The sequence below is a fragment of the Pollicipes pollicipes genome, unplaced genomic scaffold (assembly GCF_011947565.3).
Source record: "Pollicipes pollicipes isolate AB1234 unplaced genomic scaffold, Ppol_2.1 Scaffold_6686;HRSCAF=7923_pilon_pilon_pilon, whole genome shotgun sequence".
Classification (NCBI taxonomy): domain Eukaryota; kingdom Metazoa; phylum Arthropoda; class Thecostraca; order Pollicipedomorpha; family Pollicipedidae; genus Pollicipes; species Pollicipes pollicipes.
Window position 1 is genome coordinate 27,216,245 of NW_023596921.1, and position 21,107 is coordinate 27,237,351.

The 21,107-nt window shown below is 59.4% G+C and overlaps 1 protein-coding gene across 1 annotated transcript in view; it reads left to right on the top strand.

Annotated features, from left to right (window-relative positions):
* The window catches only part of LOC119108139 (neuron navigator 3), a 46,853-nt gene that overhangs the window by 22,268 nt on the left and 3,478 nt on the right, over window positions 1-21,107 (top strand). The window contains exons 3-7 of the mRNA XM_037231718.1: window positions 7,130-7,247; window positions 9,406-9,458; window positions 13,718-13,911; window positions 15,263-15,347; window positions 18,739-18,826. Of these exons, the coding sequence (XP_037087613.1) occupies window positions 7,130-7,247; window positions 9,406-9,458; window positions 13,718-13,911; window positions 15,263-15,347; window positions 18,739-18,826 (538 nt within the window). The remainder of the gene's footprint in view (window positions 1-7,129; window positions 7,248-9,405; window positions 9,459-13,717; window positions 13,912-15,262; window positions 15,348-18,738; window positions 18,827-21,107) is intronic.

A 21,107-nucleotide genomic window follows, 5' to 3' on the forward strand; every position in this document is an offset into this window, starting at 1 on the left:
TGTGGTTTCTTTTTGGCCATACCATGGCCTTAATGGTTTTCCTTATTGACTGTCACTGTAGAGTGGTGCACAACACTTATAAATGGACGGCTGCTTATATGGGACCGAAACGGCTCCCCTGTATGGTCTGGTTGATGTGGGAAAGCGCTGTTACAGCCAGACAGGCATTAAGATGAAAGGGCCCTGAGCAATGATTTAGGTTCATTTTGATTTGACGCGGCTATTTTTTAGCAGAAAACCTTCAGGTGGTCATTGCACGTATGGTCTAAACCGCTGAGACCTTCAAACAGCCTCGGACCGATTCTTATCAGGCCGCCAGATGTGCCCTGGGTTTTCGACGATAATGGTTCCCTGCAGACGTATTGTCTGTCTGCCACCTTGTTGACACAGTTCGATTATTACTGCGCTGATAACCAGCAAAGGTCAAGTGGTATTGTCATGAGGTAAAGAGCTCGCATGTCGGCGCGCTCGAAGGCCTTTTGCCAGCACATTACCACTCGCCGTTCCCTCACACACGCCCCGATGGGCTTCGGTTGTATTGACCGAGGCTTCTTTCACAACCTTCGAAGACAGCTCCAGCCGCAGCCGACCGACGTGCCAGGTGCTGCGCCAGCCGAAGCCGGTCAATCTGGCGCGCGCCCCAGACGCAGCCACACATTTCGCGAAACTTCACGCCAGAATTACGCACACATCGCAGCCAAATCCCGGTACAGCCTCGCTAGGAAACGCGCGCGCTGCGATTCGCGCAGCGTGGACTTCCCACTTACCTATCCGAAAATCCCGCGGCTCGCTCCGACGCTGCCAGCGGGCGCGGGCGTCGCCGCCGGCAGTATTTTTAGCCGTGGGGCAGAGACGCCGGCGCGTCAGCTGATGGGTTCGTCAGCTGACTCGCCGGCTGGAGGGACGGCACGCAACGCCCGCGGCGCGCGACCGTAATCAGGCGCGCGCCCAAAGCAGCCGGAATTAATGCGGGAAATGAAACCATTAATCTGGGCCACGTTAATCCGGAGAATTTATTGTGGAAGTTGGACGCGAGCTTGGCGGCACGCCGGCAGCGCCGGGTCGGGGGTGTCACGCGGACACCACTCAGGCCCGGCACGCCCTCCGTCGAATTACAGCTTCGAATGGAGATTTATCGGCGCGTCGCGGCCGACGGCGGCTTGCGGGACGTCGTTCGCCTGCTCCCCGCCAGCGCAGACTCAGATACAGGCTGAGTCTCGCCTCGACTGGCGGCGGGCCGGCTCCAGCCGCGTCGACGCCGTCGGGCCGTCTGTTTTTGCCGCCCCGCCGACCGGGCGGCTGGGGTCGACGATAGCGACGCAGCCAGCGACCGCCGCCGGCCGAGTCTAATGATGTGCACGCTGCGGAGGCTCTACTGACATCGACCGACCACCCACCCACCGGCCGACCCTCCGGCTTGGGAACGGCGCGTCTGGACCCAATGAGAGGCGCCAGGCGAGATTTACGGGCGTGATTTTTTTGCGTGTGCGGGGGTGGGGCGACGCGCAGACGTCACAAGACGTATGGCTCCGCACCGTCTTGGGCTATTGGGTTCCATTTGAGTAAGTGGAAGGTCGGGGTATGGGAGACTGGGATGGGGCTTCCTCAGGAACGCGACCGATTGGTCTGGTGGCTGTTCGCGCGACGTTTTGGAGCGGTTTCAGCAGATTTCTGGAAGGTGTGTATCGCGGCCTTCTTTGAACACCACCGGCCGTCGCCTGGGGTGAACGCTCGCTAGTCATATTTTCAGTTAGATTGCTTCACATACGGCTGACGCGGCCAACCGCGGCGTGTGTGAGACCATTGTTTTCTTTTTGTCCATTTCGGAGAGGTTCCGGCTCCCACCATTAGCGGGAAGGCGGCCCAGTCATTTCCTAAGTGGTTCCATTCCATGCTGGAGAGCTACGTGCTCAGGTTACGGGCCAGTTAGCGCGTCCCCCGAGTGTGGGGAATGAATGTCCGCTCTCTCGGCGACCATCTACGGGGGGGGGGGGGGGGAGACGACCAAACCCGTGGTTTGGCTCGTGACCAGAGCCAGCTGCAGCTGTTGCTGCGCGCGCCGTCCATTCTCACCTCACAACAGGCGATGTGCCGTCTCCGTCCATGGCTGCGGTGAGTGAGATGAGAAGCGGCGACTGACGCGCGAACTGGCATCGAAATAAACATATAAGCATCACAGAAGTTGGCACCGAAAACATTCTGGCTTGCTTTCCTCCGCTACGGAGCTCCAACTTCTCCGAGCATCCTCCTACTGTGCCCAGCGGCACAGCCAGTGATACAGGTAGTGGTAGCTCTGACTGGGCAACTGCAGGGTCCGGATGCTGCACCGCTACCTATGCGGGACCTTTTCTTCGTAGCAGAACAGAAGAAGCTGAACGCACAACTGAGCGAAGTTGTGACGAGATAAGCAAAGCGTCATACATTGGTCTGCGACCCTCGCTAGGCAGTCAGGTTTCTCGGTAGCTGGTCCGCTCTTACTTGCTTCCTCTGCCAAAGTGTAGTCGCATATATATATATATATATATATATATATATATATATATATATATAAGTATGCGTGCAAGATTATTCTCTGCCTAATTGCTCAACACAGCCGTTATCACTCTTGAAGATGGGCAAAGCTCGTAACCGGTACGTCGTGGCATCTTGAAGGTCGTGAGCAAACTCAGCATAAGGACTTTGGACCCATGGTGCAGCAGAGCATCATTCGGTACACTTCGGTGCACGCATCTCCATCCTGCGCAGAACCCCAGCCCTCGGCCCACTAGCGAGGACGACCCGACAGACAGACAGACAGGCGGGCGGGCGGGCGGGCGGGCTGGCCCGGTTCGTGACTGATGCCGGCGAGAGGTTGGCGACGGCCGGCCGGCACCGTTACCCGTCCGCCCGTCCGCCCGGTCGCCCGGTCGGCCGGCCGGGCCACCGACGAAGGAACAGGTGCTGGCCGGCGGCCACGCGACGGGACTCGTCCCGGCGTCCGCGCCCCTTCCGCGCGACCCGTGCGGCCGCTGGTCGTCCAGCCGCACCGCTGACATCTCCCGCTGGAGGTCCGCTGACGCCGCTGACGTCTGCTTGTCGGACATCGGTTGTTGTCACGCACCGTGTTTTCTTCAGTGAAGTCACGGCGCAGCGCAGTGAGCAATGAACCCGCTAATCCCAAACGATCCCTCCAACCGACTTCAGCCGCCTGCTGGCTGAGTTTTAAGGTCCTAGCCCTTATCAGCTCCGCTGCTGGTAGTGGCCCCCCATGGCTATTGGTCCATCGTGTGGAGATCAATTAAAAATGTGCGTCCCCAACGCCTTGACGGCAGTGACATGGGTTCTGCCCTTCCCTGTTGTGGCCGGACTGTGTGACTATCGAGGAGGTTCGCGAGTTGCTGTCTCCGTCAGAGCCACCTCGCCTCTTCGTCAGAGCCGCCTCGTCTCTCCGTCAGAGCCGCTTCGCCTCTCCGTCAGAGCCGCCTCGCCTCTCCGTCAGAGCCGCCTCGCCTCTCCGTCAGAGCCGCCTCGCCTCTCCGTCAGAGCCGCCGCGTCGCGCCAGCTTATCGTCGCGTTATCGGGGGTCCGGCGTTCAGCGCATCAATCAAAGGAGCGGCGTGCCGCTGGCGGCTGCGTCCGAAGGCTGTCACCGCCGCCGCGTCACAGCGTCACACCCGCCTGCGCCCCGCCGCGTCACAGCGCCACATTCGTCCAGCCCGCCGCGTCACAGCGCCACATTCGTCCAGCCCGCCGCGTCACAGAGTCACGTCCGCCCAGCCCGCCGCGTCACAGCGTCACATCCGCGCAGCCGGTCGCGTCACAGCGTCACACCCGCCCGCGTCCCACCGCGTCACAGCGTCACACCCGCCCGCACCCCACCGCGTCACAGCGTCACATCCGCCCAGCCCGCCACGGCACGTGCCCCGAGCTCCGGCCAGCCGCGCGCCTGCGGCGCCCTCGCCTTGGGCGGTGCTTTGATGTGGCCGCCGCCACGCGCCGCTGACCCCGGCCTTGTCCGCCGGAGCCGGCGTCGGAGCAAGCCGGCTGTCTGTCTGCTGGCCGCGCACCGCGTTCGGCGCGCGCGCGTGGGCGAGCCTCTGGCGAACAGGGCCGGATCGCGCGAGCTGGGAACTGGGTGGCATGCTGGGGACGTAAGACGGCGGTTCCGCAGTCTCAGGTTAGACATTTACGGCCACTTTTGAAGTGCTTGGAGCCCTTCATTGAGCCAGTGCGAACGTTAAAATGAGCGGTGTTCGGTTAGCACGTCCGAACACCGGCCGGAGGACACTTGCGGCCGATGCGATCCGACTAACGCCGCTCTCACTCACGATCACGCAGTGTGACGTGGCACGCGGCTGGTGCCTGGTGCGGTGTTAGCCGCCGCCAGCCGATGCGATCCGACTAACGCCGCTCTCACTCACGATCACACAGTGTGACGTGGCACACGGCTGGTGCCTGGTGCGGTGTTAGCCGCCGCCAGCCGATGCGATCCGACTAACGCCGCTCTCATTCATGATCACGCAGTGTGACGTGGCACGCGGCTGGTGCCTGGTGCGGTGTTAGCCGCCGCCGTGACCTACAGACCTTAGAGGCCCCAGCGGCGGCTGACAGACGCCCCCCTCCCGCATATCTGGACCCGAGCGCCCGGCCCGGTCGCCCCAGACGACCATTGTGAAGGCCGGCGCTGGTCAGCAGCGACGCAGAATCGATGAGGCGGAGACGGCGGGCTGGTGGGGGCGCGCCGACAGCCGGAGGGGTGGGGCCCGAGCGGACACACCGCCCGCTCACCACGAAGACGATACGTGGCGGCTGCGGCTGGCCGACGAGCGCCTGGACGAACACACGTGTCGGGTTGGGCGCAGGCGGGATATTATGGAAATCAATATACACGGCGCCGAAGGACATTTCCTGTTTGTGCATCATTTCGCGGCAGGCGGATCCCCTGAATCACAGGCGCTGCGAGCAATGGCTGGTTTCACGAACAGGAAACAGATGACGGCACGGTGGTAGCTCTATTTTGGCTACCGGCGGCCGCGTTGGATGGTTTTCGGCTCCAAATATAAAGGTCATGGATGTTCACTGTGACGAACAGAATCGTCATCAATACCCGGTCGCTCACATCAATATGTACTATCTCATGACGGTTCTCGTGACATGCATTATATATATATATATATATATATATATATATATATATATATATATATATGCGTAGTGTACAGTGCACATTGAGGCACAGTGCGCGTAAATCGCGATTTCATTGATCGTTGATTGTGGTGGACTAATCCCAAAAACGTTCGATTTTTTGGTCGCCCAAAAAGGTATATATATATATATATGTATATATATACATATATATATATATATATATATATATATATATATATATATATGCACCACATTTTACTGCCTCCCGAATGTAGAAATAAGGATTGCTATTAACCCTCCTTCTACGAAAAGGAATTGGAGATTTTTTGGGTTAGTCCTCTGCAATCAACGATCAATGGAACTGCGACTTACGCGCACTGTGCCTTAATGTGCACTGTGCACTACGTGCACTGTGTGCACGTGTATGCACTCGTCGGTGACGATATCGAATGGCCCATCAGTCTTGATGTTCAGACTGCAACAACTGTAATTTAAAGCTTAATGCACGTTCATTTATCTAGATAAGCCCCGACCAGACGTCAGGCTTCTGAACGCATGTTCAGTCTCCGGTCAGCTGTCCGCACTGTCCACCGGGCCACCGTGATTAGTGGTATCGCGTCTCTTCATCGGGCCGGGCTGGTCTGAGACCTCCGCGCTCCGGACCGCGCTGCCATTCCATGATGCCCCATTCCCGGGCCTGTTAACGCAGGCCGCCGAGACAGCGGCGGCCACAGCCGGCTGCTGACGTCACGGGCCGACGGCGACAGCCGGTCTGTGACGTCACCGGTCAGAGCGGAGGTCGAGGTTAGCGGGAGCGGGCGGCGCCGCCCGCGACGCCGCCGACCCTGCTGTCCGCCACAGCCTGGCTATCGACCGCGGATCCAAGTTCTTGTCTGGCACGAGTTGACACCACCCCAGACGGCTGGATTGAGTTTTACCTTTGAGCGATCGCAGGTTACGGCTCTCGAACAAAGTGTTCTAACATGAGTTTTTCTGAAAATAGGTGAGTGTTCCGACGCTGAGAGGCATCTTTGCAGCCTCAGTAAACGCAAAAGAGCGGAAATGCATTCGCTTTTACAGCATGTTGTTCAGTTCACCTTGTCATACGTCATGGTTTAAAGTGCCGCCAGACCCGAAGACACCGCCGTCATCCCATAACACTGTGTTAAAGACAATGCATTGCGAGGGCGAAGCTGCGCCGAGAGCGACTGCTCGGCAAAAATATCATTAAATAATATGGAATGGCATAACTGTTAAACACATTTATCTGAACATTAATATTTTCGGTGAGGTTGTATCTTTTAATCGTTTAAACTTTGGTCTAAGCACGACGTCAATTGGAAACAGTTTATAAATGTTTAAACAAGCTTTTCCTCGAGAACGTTATTTAAAAACAAGTTTTTCATTTTGATTTCTAGCTGTTTTCATTTGATTCTTCGGAAGTTCCTTGGTTGAAGTGTAGCACCTGCCTGGCCGGTTTCGTCGGCCGTGTAGTGAACTCGGCGATGGAGTGCTTACACGACCGCAACGGATAACTGAAACGCGACATTGAACATTGAACATTGAACAAACGCGACTAGGTTTTTCCTGAAGGGATGGATTGGCAGCATTTTTAGCATGCATTTGCATTTTACTGGTAATAAAATGGACTGCGTTTGGCAATATTGTATCCTGCAATAGCAGCAACTGACTGTCCTAGAAAGCATCCAATATTTGATGGGGCAGACGTAAATATGAATGCTTTTAGGGAGATTGGTAGTGATTTTTGGGAGCCAGAGGGGCTTGCCTGAGCAAACTGTCCGAAGAGCTTCAGAATCAGCATCCATGTGGTTTAGGGTAATTGATTCAAGTCGGCTCCAGGCGGCATGCTCTGTAGCGAGGCCGGCCTTATGGATCCACCGTGGCATTATCGCTGCTTGTTTGCTGTCGCTGCTGTGGCAGGCACGTCATCTGTTTGCGATATACCGCCCCGACTGACAAAACAACTTACCCATTGTTTCAGATTTACACCGACTGGGCCAACCACTATCTGGACAAGGGAAAGTGCAAGCGTCACATCCAGACCCTGCAAAATGACGTCGTCGATGGCGTCATTATCAGTGATGTCATTGAAGCTGTCAGTAAGTGCACTCAGTCTGCTGCCTTCGCATGCTGCCGTGTGATCTGTCTGGCGCTAAACCTCGATCCGCTATCGCGCCACACTTCTCCCGTCGGCTCCTTTTGGAGGCCTTTGCAATGCTGAGCGGCATACAATTTTCCTGATCTCCCACCGCTATTTTCACTGTTCCCTATTTTTCTGGCGCGTATTTCCATTATTGCACACCCAGGGGGTTTGCTTCCTTCGACATCCTGCATTCCCGACCAAATTGTCTTATCGCATCAGCATATTTTCGGCACCGGCGTCTAGACACCGGCTGCGGGGCCGCCAATGTAATCCCGCCGGGCCGGCTGGCTGTCGCAGAGGGCTTGCGCCACGACCCGGCCCCGCGGGACGTGCGTGTCGCGAGCCGGGGGACGACCCTCGCTCCCTTCCCTGCACACGCACGCACGCACGCGCGCGCGCTGGGTCGCACGGCCGCCCGCTCCCTCGCTCGACGCGATACCGCGGCGCCCGCGACGCGAACAAAATAAAAAAAAAATATATGAGCGTCGTTGCTAGATCATCGCCAGCCGCGGCGGACAACGCCGGCAGATGGCCGGAAATCGGCGACGAGCGCTGCGAGCTGCGCGCCGCCGATGCAAAGCGGTATAATCGCCGCCCGTTGGTACCACGTCCGGGCGGCACCGACCAATTTTACGGTGCGGTGCGCCGCCCGGCCGCCGTTCCGGGCCGTCCATGATGCGGCCGGACTGGCGCGCCGGCCGGCATTTGGCGCTAAATGCGGCGTTTGTCATGGTCGTGCAGCGGCGTCTGTCAGCGGCGTCTGTCAGCGGCGTCTGTCAGCGGCGTCTGTCGCAGCGGCGTCTGTCGCAGCGGCGTCTGTCAGTGGCGTCTGTCGCAGCGGCGTCTGTCAGCGGCGTCTGTCAGCGGCGTCTGTCAGCGGCGGCGTCTGTCGCAGCGGCGTCTGTCGCAGCGGCGTCTGTCAGCGGCGTCTGTCGCAGCGGCGTCTGTCAGCGGCGTCTGTCGCAGCGCTGGCGGCCGCCGCCATCGCCCGACAAGATCCGGCGGCAGGCGGGCGGTCAGGGCCGGCGAGCCGGCATCGTCGGGGTGAGGCCAGCCGGCCGGTCCCACAGGGAGCAGCCGCCGCCTCTGCCTGCTGATTGATCGCCGGTCCAGCTGATGGCGCTGGCCTGCCGCCTGCGCCGCATCTGCCGCACTACGCCGGCCCCGGCATCGCGCCAACCGCCGCACCGCGCAGGCGGCGTCCAGCAGCATGTGCAATGCGGCCAGGCGCGGGCGGAGGCGCCGCCGCGGAATTGCTGCTGCCGGCTCCAACGATAACAGCCGGGCGCCGCGCCGCGCTCGTCCTGTAATTGCATGCCGTAATGTCTTGATCGCTGATTGGCTGTGGATGGGCCGTCTAACTGTCTTCGACAGGCTCCCCTGGGCAGAGATGGGCGCGAGGCGTCGGAGGGGATCCTCTCAGGACGTGTGAGGGCCGGCCCGCGTGCCGGCGGGGGGGGGGGGGGGGCGGCGACGGGTCTGTGCCGGCGGGAGTGCGCCGGCGCGCCCTCTGAACACACGACACGGCACAACCGGAAACCAAATCACCACCGCCGCCGACTGACAGGCCTGTGTTGAATGTTTATGCGGGCTAATGGGAATCGGCCGGCCTTTGATCTTCACAAACCGAATCGCCGAAAGCTCCTTGCGCCTGTTCCACGCGACCGCAGAATGCAGAGCAGACGGGCTTCAAACACACGGCATAGCCCGCCCACCAGAGCTCCATCTGATGTGCCGCACCGGCGCACGACCGGGGCCGCGGAGGTGCCAACCGGCTGGCACGTGCGGCCGGCTCACGGGGCGCCCCCGCACCTGCGCACTGGCCGTGTCACAACATAGCCGGCACATGTGGCGGCCTCCGCGTCACGGCCGCGTAACCGGACGCCCCGTTTGGCGTCATTATTGTCGACCCGAGCACTCGGCCCTGCCGCAGTCCCCGCGCCAGCCGCCGCTGCAGACCGGCGCTGTGTTTTGGTGCGTGGAGCGGTCCCAGGCCTGTTTCACCATCGCCGCCGCAGCCAGACCGCGCGGTGCGGGAGATCCGCCCTCTCGCCCCCTCCCCCCCCCCCCCCCCCTGTTGTTCGCTCTAACACGTCTCTGTTTACGTGTTGCAGCCGGCCAGAAGGTCGCCGACGTCAACCGACGGCCGAAGACGCGCGCGCAGATGGTGAGTACTGCGGCGACGGCGCGCGCGGGGCTGTCGTGACGACCCCACACCCCCGAGGCCGCGATATGTGTCAGCGACGGTTCCAACGCCGCTCCTCGCCACGCCGCGCCGGTTCTCGCCGCGCCGCGCCGATGTCAAATCACCCAAATCGGGCGCCAGATGCATTTTCTCAGACGCCGGGATTTACCGTTAGAAATATGGAAATGGAAGGCGTAGACTTGGGCAGGAACGGCGTCTGTCGCGAGGAGTGGCCGTGCTTGTGGCTAGGCGCCGTCCCGATCGGTATCAGCTGTCTGGTCTGCGATGCTCGAAGGTCGGTGGCGCTGGTCGGAGTCGTGGAGAGCCTGCGTCTGGCGCTGAGCCATATGACCTGCTTGGCGCGACGCTGGGGCCGTTCGGTCAACATTTGTGAACCGGTCGTATCGTGATCGTTGTGCGCGCCGCAGGCGTGTGGCGCGCAACGTTCGCCTACGCACACCGGCCGTCGGGCCGTCCAGCATCGACTTTTGTTAGCCCCGCTGACGCGGCTGTCGTTTGTCGGCGTGACGTCACTGTCACCTATTACCATAATGCTACAGCGCGGCCAGTGGCCCATCCCCGTCGAATTGACGTGCGAAAACAGGGCCGGTGACAGACAGTCAACAGGGCCGTGAGGCTGAGGCAGACCGGGCCGTGAGGCTAGGGCAGACCGGACTGTGAGGCTGAGGCAGACCAAGGCAGACCGGGCCGTGAGGCTGAGGCAGACCGGACTGTGAGGCTGAGGCAGACCGGACTGTGAGGCTGAGACAGACCGGACTGTGAGGCTGAGGCAGACCGGGCCGTAAGGCTGAGGCAGACCAAGGCAGACCGGACTGTGAGGCTGAGGCAGACCGAGGCAGACCGGCCGTGAGGCTGAGGCAGACCGAGGCAGACCGGGCCGTGAGGTTGAGGCACACCAAGGCAGACCGGACTGTGAGGCTGAGGCAGATCGGTTGATGGACCGTGTGGCAGCAGAGGCCCCGGGCTGACCGCCTTTTTCGATTGGCTCCATACATAATTCATGTGTGAGGCCTATTTGTCAAAACAGGCCGGTAATGACAGTGGAGATGTAGCGTGTTATGTGTTTCTCATGTACAGTTATCATGTGGTAAAATTAAATACAAAAATAAAACAAACGCTGCATCGTTAGCAGCAAGTCGCTCATTTTGAAGGCTTAGGATAGTGCATGAATTTTGTTGAATGCAAATTACATCTTTACGATAATTATTAATTTTTAAGTCCTTAAGCATTTAAGCTTTTCTTTAATCTTTTAACATGTTAAGGCATTTTGAATTAATTTTCGGCCACGAACCTTATTCACAGAGTCGCAATGTAGTCCGGGTTAAACAGATGGATCAGGCCTGTTGAACTGACAGACCTATCCGTCTATATTTTGACTCCATGAGTAAGGCCCGTGACCCGGGACCGAAAATTCATAGAAAGGATGTGTTATCAAACGACTAAATGATCATTTAGCATGACTTAGACTGCGCAGGCACAACACCATCTAGGAGTTCAAATAACTTTGTTTCATTGCAAGGCTCTTTGAACTATTTGCTTTGATGATATTAATGTTACTTCATTCGAACCAAAGCTAAAACAGCAATCTGAACTCATCAAGCAGGGGACGTTTTCGTTTCAATACCAGATCACTCATGCAGACATCACCCTATTTTCGCTGTCTTTTGATCGGGCCTTTGAAGGTAAAGATATTGCCCTTCAGTCCGGTGCACAAAATGAGATTACATTATGACACACGGTTTTCATCCCGGAAGCCATCCGACGCGCCACACTGTGAACCTCAGCGGTTGGAGGGCTAACTTGTCAAACTGCATCATTCCGCGCTGATTGGCCGCCATACGGTCCTTTCAACTTCCACGAAATTAAACCTTCACGTCAAGGCGAAGTCTGCCCGAAGCTAATACTCAATCTAAGCTCGGGTCGGTTAAATGCAGAAAAAAGTTTGGCGGCTGGGTGAGGATGACGGGGCAATATTTACCCTGCATGAAACGGTTCTAGTTCAAAGAACAGCCCGCGTTTCGTCCAAGTTAACCGCAGTGTTGCGAAGAGCGTAGCGGTCAGCGCGTGACGGTGTCCTCGGGGCGCGTGAAGTGGCGTGCGTGCCGTGAAGTGGCGCGCGTGCCGGCGCAGCTGTCGCGTGCTGTTGGCCGATCGTCCGGGTGGAGGTGTTCACCATACAGACCTGCCGTTCGTGCTACTGCTGAAGAGCAAGTACAGAAGCCAATGTCCCAGGGCGCGTGCCAGAACAGCCGATACCTCCCGTCTACGTGGGGGGAGGGCGTCTGCTTGATAGGGTGGTCCTGGGCTCGCGAGGCCTCACGGCACGTGCAAAGGGACCGACCTCCAGATCAATTGGGGCTTTTCTCTGGAGACTGGTGTGTTTATGCGATGAATCGGCCGGAGCGGTGCATAAGGCTGTATATCTGGAACAACCTCCGAGTGCACTGCGCTGCAGTCGCCGAGATTCTGCGCCTGCCACTCGCTTGGTATCATGGGTCTTGTTGCGATGCCGTTATTCCCTTATCTCGTCTACATGTGCTCGCCGCAGTCGCTGTTTATCCCTGTAAAGCAGGCCACTTCTCCATTAGATGGTATCTCTTCTTGTGACAGCATGGCGGACCAGTTTGGTCTCGCTGCGACCCCATGCAAGCGGCATGACACGATCAAGATCCGTTACGCTATTTGACCAACAGACTAATGTAAACTAATTCGGGCTACTTCGATGTTGGGATCAGTGGCTGCGCAGCAAGCCATGCTCGTAGCGGGAATTTGCACCCCAACAGGAAACAATTATGGCATCTAAATTTCCATAAAAATGTCAACTGCGCCACCGACCATCACGCTCCAGTAGTAAATTTTTCGATCATCCTGGCGAAAATAGAGCCACCCAATCTCCGAGATCCCACCAGTAAACTGCTTTATACTCCACGCCATGGCGCATTATCAAAGACTTCAGGCCCTGCTTCAAACTGCTTGAGTAGCGAAACAGTGATTTAGCTGTTGCGTGAGGGGGCAAATCGCGCAAGCTTCCTATTTGGAGGAATGGAGATTGTCTTGAAACGTCATTTATGGCCAGCGGTCTTATGCTAGTTTGTTGATTGTTCAATATGTTACATCCACCGTGCTTGCATGCTCACATTAGTCGCGTTTTTGCTACGGGGCTGCTAGTACGGCTTTGCGTTTTCGCCTTCGTGTTTCACGTTTAATAACACAAAAACAGGCATGTGCTTCGATTGGCGCTTGCAACTTTTGGGGCTGTGATACAACCGTGTCGCCGCGATCGTTCCCAAGGGCGCCGCTTCAGGTAATGACGGGAAGTGAACGATTTTACCTTGCGCCAGGCTCCCATGGGCACAGCCACAGCCGCGACCAGAAAATACGCCATCCGGTGCGAAATCGCGTGGCGGGCACATTGTGATACGGTCAACAGCAGGTAGGCGTCGAGCGCTATGTTAGGAACGTCACGTCCTTACGTGTCGGTGCACGCTGTGGCCGGTGGAATGCCATCGATACGAATATCGATACGTTACTTATGTGTTCCACCACGCGCACGTTGCCCAGCACTATCGGGTTCGTAATATACTTGGCAGAATTTCTCTAGGCCACAGACAAGTTGTATGAATATTCCGTGGGGCGCGCGGTCTGTGTCATGTGCGGGGTAAACGGAGGACGTGGTTGGGGAAGGTGAGAGATGTCACGTGTGTGTTAGTGGTTCTTGGTCAAAAGCCCGTGGGTCGGTTGTGCCATCGTGTAACGCATATGCACATGCCAATAAGTGGGTACTGTTCGTTCGGGGGGTGCATTTACTTCGGCGAGACGGGTATCACCTGCAGCCGCCGAGGACTAGCAGCATACAGAGCGTTACCCAGTGCGTTCGACGTCAGCGCTATGCGACATGCGACGATGCTTGGGAATCCAGGTGTCGACTGGGACTCGGAGGCTGAGGATGGTCGTACGTGTCGCAACGCCCGAACGCTCGTAAACTTAATGATCAGCGAAATATCTGGTGCTGGGTAATGCCGCTGCAGCTCCATTTCTACTGGACCGCGAGCGATCTGTGTGAACACTTGCATCTGACCTGACCTGATCTCATCTGCTGGCCACTTGTACTGACAGCACCACCTGCACTGGTGCCCGGGGCACCTGAGGTGACCTCCAGCGGACCCGAGCCGGAGGCGGTCCGTGGTCGCCTCCCTGACACCGCGCCGGCCGTGTTGCAGCTCCAGAACCTGGACCTCTGTCTGGCCCAGCTCAGGTCGATGGGCGTGGCCGTGGACGACGTGCAGAGCGATGACGTCATCGACGGCAAGCTGAAACCCATCCTGGGCCTGTTCTTCCAGCTGTCGCGACACAAGCAGCAGCAGCAGAAGCGGAAGCCGCGGGCCGAGATGGCCGGCCAGCACGCCGCCACCAAGTGAGACCTGCAGCTCCTGGAGCTGCTGGGGAGGGCTGTCCGTAGGGGGCTCGCTGGTGTCATCGGACGTGTCAGATGGACCCGCGGGTGTCGCAGACGTGTCAGGCGGACCCGCGGGTGTCAGCCGACGTTTCAGGCGGACCCGCGGGTGTCAGCCGACGTGTCCGACAAACCCGCGGGTGTCGGCCGGCGTGTCCACCAGCCAGGCCGACTGGCCCTACTCTAGTGGAGCGAGACCCGCCGCTGGTCTCGGACGCCGTGCTGGCGTCTGAGTAACGTGTAGCAGGCGGGGGCGGGGGAACCGCTGATCGGATGGCACGGGCCGCTGTTGTGCCATACATAATGCATGACGCATAAGCCATTCATGGCTCGAAGACGCTCGCTTGGTCAAGTGCCAGCTCTCCGAGCTTTTTTACGCCAGGCGCATTTAGAGCGTCACGCTTGCATTTTTCCTTCTTTAAATGCGCAGTGTGTTGCGTTACGTCCTAAACAACTGCGTTTGCAATCCGTGGGCACATCCGAGCGAACACTATGGGAGCAGCACGCTTTTATACAGCATCAAGGCCGTCCCATCCTACAAAAGTGCGGCACTAGTGTCCGCAGTGGCTGTGGTCGCGTGCCCTCGTCTACTTTTCTTTCGGCACTCGAAACGGTGGCTTGCCAACGCTTGGTATTAACCGTGGCATTAACAACCATAATCCAGCCTGGTGTTGCGGTTTACATGCTCGGCTATCTGATACAGCGATGGCGTGCCTTATCGGAAGCAATAAATCGGTTGCTGACGCGATTGCGCTCAAATCTGAATGGGGTTTGCCCGAACGGCAAACGGGTTTGAAAATGACGTTAGTGCTTCGGCGACTGGACATAACGGATCATTGTTCGAAATATTGAGCTGACAAGTTCTGATACACAGGAATCAGGGGCTCGGTGGAAGCCTTCGCTGCGCCTTACAAAGTTTGCAGAATTTAACTGTGCTTGACGCACTCCGTGAAAAAAATGCATGTTAAGACCTGCCATCCCCGACTTTCGGCGAGTTGCGGAATTACTGATTTGGAGGCAGTCAGGCGACTCAACCGGAATCGAAATCACCACGTCGGTTAATATTCTAGCCACCTGACGGAATTTATCTTCATGAAGTAGTTCACGTCAGCTAAAGTGGCGTAATTTCACGCCGGGAGTCATTATATGTCATTTTGTAAGCGTACGCGGCCATCGCCATTCATTCGCGATGCTTCACTCCATTGTTAAGTATTCAAGCCAGCTTTCCTCTTAATGAGCGTTTGCGCCCCGCCATGCTGAGCGTCTTCGTGTGCGACTCATTGATCTGACCTGACCTGTCCCTGTGCTTCAGAGTCCCGACCGGCGGCAAGTCGGGCATCAGCTGTATACCGTCAGCCCGCGATCGCCAGACGGCCGACACAAGACCAAACAATCGTGTGAGTACACACACGCCTGCGCCCCCCCCCCCCCTCGCCCGCCCACGCGCCGCCTGCGCGCGCGCCGGAGCCTAGGCTGGGAAGGGCGCCAGGGCACGGCCCCACGGCGTCGGTGCTGGGGCCGATGCTGGGGCTGGGGCTGATGCTGAGGCTGTGGCTGATGCTGGGGCTGGTGCTGGTGCTGGCGCTGGTACTGGTGCTAGTGCTGGTGCTGGTGCTGGTGCTGGTGCTGGTGCTGGTGCTGGTGCTGGGTCTGGGTCTGGGTCTGGGTCCGGGCCGCAGCGGCTGACCGGGAAGGATGCGGCGGTCTAATGGCACCTGTGCGTGACATGAGTGGGGCGGACATGTTGGAGGGATTGTAGAAAGTTTGGCCTCACTGCCTACAGGGACCGTTTCGGGATCATAGTCCTTACTGAGCGTAACTTACTGCGAAGAATCTGACCCAGTCGCCAGCAATTGCATTCTAGCTGACAGTTGTTTGCCAAGTATTTTAGCGTGATGTGAAGCGCCGTAACGAACTATGTTACGTCATAAGGCAATTGCAGGCTACAATTGGAAGCAATTATCGTCGCATTGTAGCGTATGGCAAAGCACTCGGAATGGCGGGCATTAGCGCTGCACAAGTCTTCAAGTGCCACTGCTGTGTCTGCAGATCCCGGCCGAACGAGGCCGATAGGCTGGCGCAATCGGTTTGGCTCATTCGAGACTGTTGCTACACTTATCCTCAATAACGCTGGCAATTTTTAATGCATGGAACAGTCTTGCCATATGCCATAAACACAACATAAAAGTGTGACATGTTTTGACCAAGATTGCTAAAATTGCGATTCTTCTCAGAAAGCAAGATACAATCTGCGGGAGCGGTGCGCAAGGGCTGCCAAATAATATGGAAGCAGCCTTTATTCGGGCTATTTTCAAAAGCATTGCCGATGGCTGCCTTCTGCGTTTGGCCTAGCCCGGCAGACAGCTGTGACGGACGGCACTTTATGAAGAGCGGAAACCCGTGCCGTGCTACGCAGTTTCGCAATACCTGCGCTATAATGAGACGGCACTTGGGCGCGGTTGTAACCGGCAGTTGCGTTATGATAGATTCAACGGCGGTTCGAGTGGTGCAACAGTCGGTGGTGCCGTCCAGCAAGTGTTGCGTTTCATCGCGCTAATATGACGTGCCCTAGTTGGGTGGGACGGCTCTGTCTCTCCTCGTGACTTGACAGACCTTTTTAACAAGTCCCCCACGCGGCGAGGCCGGCTCAGCACATCCGTCTGAAGACGCCGCCGGACCCATAATCACGGGCGGCCCACATGTCAGCTGACCCATCACCGTGACGGCGTAGGCGGGCCCGGCCCCGGGGTGTGACGGTGTGGGCGGACCCGAACCCACCGCGTGACGACGCTGAGCGGGCGGGCGGTGCCGGCCCGCTCGTGACGCGGCGCTCGTGACGGCCGCGTCACCGTCGGCGCGGCGTGTGACGCGGCGGCCGCCTGCGCACCGTGTCCGGCGTGGGACGAGCTGGCCGTCGGGCGTGCGCTTCGGTCGCGTCGCGCCACCACGCGACAACGGGACGCCGGCGGGACGGCGGCGCTCCACGCCCCGTGCCTCGTGGGCGGGCCGATGAAGCCGCCGCCGCGACGGGCCAGGCGGCACCTGTAACTCGGCGGTTCGGCGCGGCTCGGTGGGCGTGCGTTTGCAACGCCTGACATGGGAGTGGAATCCGGCGGCGTGGTGGGCGACGCCACAGTGCATTGTGCTCTATGGCTCGGCGTATGGTGGTGGCTGCGTCATCGCTAACTGGGGCCTATTGACGACAACGCTCCCGCTGCTGGACTGCTGGCCCGAACGGGGGCAGCGCAAATGGATGGCCCTCCCACCCGGTTTTTTGTCGGTATCCACCGTGCGTAACTTGCTCTGCCACTCAAGGTGGGACGTGAAATCGGCATAGCTGAGTCGGCAGGCCTTTGTGTGTGGAACGGGCGTCTAATTGCGGCGTCTGGAGGCACGCCGGAGTTCCAGTTTGGGTTCGGAGAACCGCTCTGCTCCCGTGCGCTCCTTACCTCGGGCGCGGTGGTTGGGAGACCGTTGGGACGGCGGTTTCTGCGCCCTGTCGGCCGTGACCGCGTCCAGGCATCTGCCTGAGCGCCTGTCTCTCTCCCTCTCTCCCGGAATGCCGGCGCCGACCGTGTAATCAGCGTGCCAGGGCTGGCTCGGCTGCCTCTCATTCCGCACGGCCGGCCACGCTGGCCCCTCGGCGAGCCCGGCAGGCGTGGGCAGGATGCAGGGTGGAGGTGGCAACCATTGGGAGTCAGCCCAATTCGAGCCGCTGAGACGGAATCGATGCTTTCGGTCGATACCTTTGAGTCAAAAATTGGATTAATTGGTACGATGGTGAAAACCATCACTGACGAATTGTTTGACGTTGAAATGTAAAAACGTCTCAGGAAGTGAGGATACCAAAGCCACTTTTGAAGTCGATCCTTGCAAGCGTCGCCGCAAGATTAATGTTCGGCATTCTGGGGAAGTGGGAGTGCCATGGCACCCACAGGCCCCACTCTCCTCTCTTCTACGCTAATAAGTTCCTGTAAGAACACACGTGAATGAAGATGATTTGATAGCTTCTTATCTGCTTAAAAGGGAACACTCTAACGGGTTTTCACTAGGAGCTTTCCAATCTTACGACTCTATAAATCATGCTACATTATCAATTATCGCGCCACGTTGGGACCAACTCAATCAAAACCATCGCCGATTTTAATCCCCAACTCCAGTCCCCATTGCAGCCGACCCAAGCTTGTGTGTTAGGATTATGATTCGGAGCCGTCATCGCTACCGTGCTCTTGAGTCGGAGCCTGTCCAGTGCCGCTTCAGAGGGCGCCAGGCCGCGGCGCACCTACACTCCCCGGCGCACCTCAGCGGCCGCGGCCGGCGCCGCTCGCAGCGCCCCCTCGGCCGGCGGCGGCCCTGATTGGCCGGGACCATTGTTGTTGTAATGAGCAGCCTGCCGTGCGGGGTCGCCCGCCCACGCGCCGTGAGCAGCCGGCGTGCTCCCTGGCGGGGCTGGGGGTACGCCCCGTCACGGGGCCCCTGGAGGGTCGTCGAGGGCCGGCGCCCGATGACGCTGGTGCCTGAAGGCCACCTCCATAGCGTGCCTGTCTGTGTGTGCACCGGGTGCCGTGTCTGCTGCCAAACCCCAGCCGCGTTGCTCATCGACTGCCTTGTATACAGCGTGCTGTCTTTGCGACCAGACTTGCCTCAGTGTCGGCCGCCGCCCGCTTCCGTGTGTGACCGATCCCTGCCGCGGCTCGTCACTGACGTCACTGCCGCTCGTCCCTGACGTCGCTGCCGCTCGTCACTGACGTCGCCGCCCGTGCTGACGCCGCGCTCGGTCCGTTACAGTGCTGCAAAAGCCCTCCTCGGCGGCCAGCAGTCGCTCCACCAGCCCCACCAGCATGTCCGGCTCGCGCAGCCGCCTGGCCGGTCAGAGGTAGGAGGAGCACCGACCGCCGCCGCCTCCGCGGCAGCAGGCCACGGCAGCGGCCAGCGAAGCGCCGGGCGGCAGCGGTCTGTGACCAGTATTACGCTAGGATCGACTGCCCACTGCAGAGGCTGAGCAGACTGCTGTAGCGACTGCTACGCCCTCTGCAAGCACCCGCGCCGTCTGACTGTCAGACGCATTAGGCGAGGGATCCGTAAGGGGGATGGGAACAGATCTCGAGGTCGCTTCAGAATACAACTGACACTTTCCGATTCTCTAACACGGAGACCTGCTGTCTAGCGCCCGGGCATGGCTCCGAACGGCAGTTTTGCCGAGCGTGATCTCACTCGCGAGGCTCGCTTCTTTTCGGTCGCGTGCCGTGCACGGCTGGCGACTTCTCTGTATGCCCGCGACATGAACATGTGTACGCTGTGCAAGGGCTCACGGCTGGACGGATACGTCCCTTGCATGCCCCGCTCCAAGCCGCCATTGTGGGCCGAAGCGTTATTCTTGGTCTGGACGCCAGGCGGGCTGAAGCCGCTGATGGATGAGGTCGGCGCCGGTGTGTGTTGCCTTGGAGCTGTCGCCGCCGCCAGGTGCCGCGGGCAGTGAGCGAGCGGCCATCGGCGGTGAGGGATGAAGCGTGTCGCTCATCTGCGCCCCCGATATTGCGCCGGACCCACCACTTTGAGCTGTCTTCGCCGCCCTAACATCTGGCTGGGGTCTCGTGCTCGGCTCCCGTCTCCCCTCCCTGATGTTTCGGGTGGAGCATCGGACACTTCCGTCCGCTGCTACAGCCGGGTTGTGACGTTAGTCGGCCGGCTGTCCTCATAACTCATCCAGTCGATGAGTTATGCTCACATATCAGCAGGCTAGCGGGTGGCGCGCCGCGCATCCCCCCTTCCTGGAACGTTCGTTGCACCCTTCACTGTGTTCAACACGTCCACCGTGCGGTCTACTACAGTTTTGGCCGTTCGTTCTTTTGTGGTCGGTTGCTCCTGGCTCTGGCCGAGGAGTGTCTGATCGCTCTCGACGACCGCTAACCTTCGTCCTCGCCGATGGCTGACTCTACCGTCGGCTCCAGGCCCGGTCACCGTCTGACGTCGCGTCGATCTGCCGGTCCGCCCGAGCCGGACGACACTTCGCCCCCCCCCCCGCCCCCCCCTTCGCTGCGCCTCGCTGTCTGGTCGTACTCTGCCGTCCTTCAGTTGGCAGCCGAGGAGCTCTGCGGGGATGACCGCGGCCGTTGGGGGAGGGGCGTCTCTGGGGTAACTTCCCCCGGTGCTCTCGCTGCCGGCCCGGTGACGAGATCTGCCGCGGCGGCCGGGCTGGCCGGAGGGGCGTCTGTGGGGAACTTCCCCGGTGCTCTCGCTGCCGGCCCGGCAACGGGATCTGCCGCGGCGACCGGGCTGGCCACCTCGTTCTTCCCGTCTTCATTACGGAATGGACCGCTCGACATCGCTGCCAACTCTCTGAGGATGTCACGGCGCGGAAGTTTGCGTCGTGGCTCAGCCGGGCGGGGTAGTTAGGAAATCTGAAGCGCTTTCGTTCGCCGCTCATCGATTTCTGTCGGCCGGTAAATGTATTGCCAGCCGCTCTGGTTCAGTTCCCGGTCGGCTCCTTTGTCTCGGCCAGTGGAGCGGCGCCGATTGCCCGCCCGGCCTGATCGCTGACCTGGTGCCCCGTCACTGCCGTTGCGTGCGACGCAGTGGACGGGGCGGCCCGGCCAGGCGAGAGTGCTGTTGATGTGTCGGAACGGGCTTCGCCGTTAGTCGCGTCGAGGTCAGGTGGGTGGTGTCCACAACCCGGCGGGATGGGCGCTGCCAACACCGAGCGGTCCGGTCTACAACATCCCCGTCATCGGAGGCCGACCTCGTCCGTCGTCACCACAAGAGCGCTGACCCTGACCTGGGCGGCCGCCGACGAAAGCCGCCGAGGACCTGGGCGGCCGCCGACGAAAGCCGCCGAGAACCTGCTGGCCTGGGCGGCCGCCGATGGTTGCCGCCGAGGACCTGGGCGGCCGCCGATGAGTGGCGCCGAGGACCTGGGCGGCCGCCGACGAAAGCCGCCGAGGACCTGGGCGGCCGCCGACGAGTGCCGCCGAGGACCTGGGCGGCCGCCGATGAGTGCCGCCGAGGACCTGGACGGCCGGCGACAAGTGCCGCCGACCTCCGCTCCGTACCCGCCGTCTGAGGCTGGCTGCAGACGTGGGGAGTGACGGTCGGCTGTTGCAGGCATGCAGTCACACGCAACAGGTTTGCCGGACGTCGAGGTTTATGTAAGGTGCCTC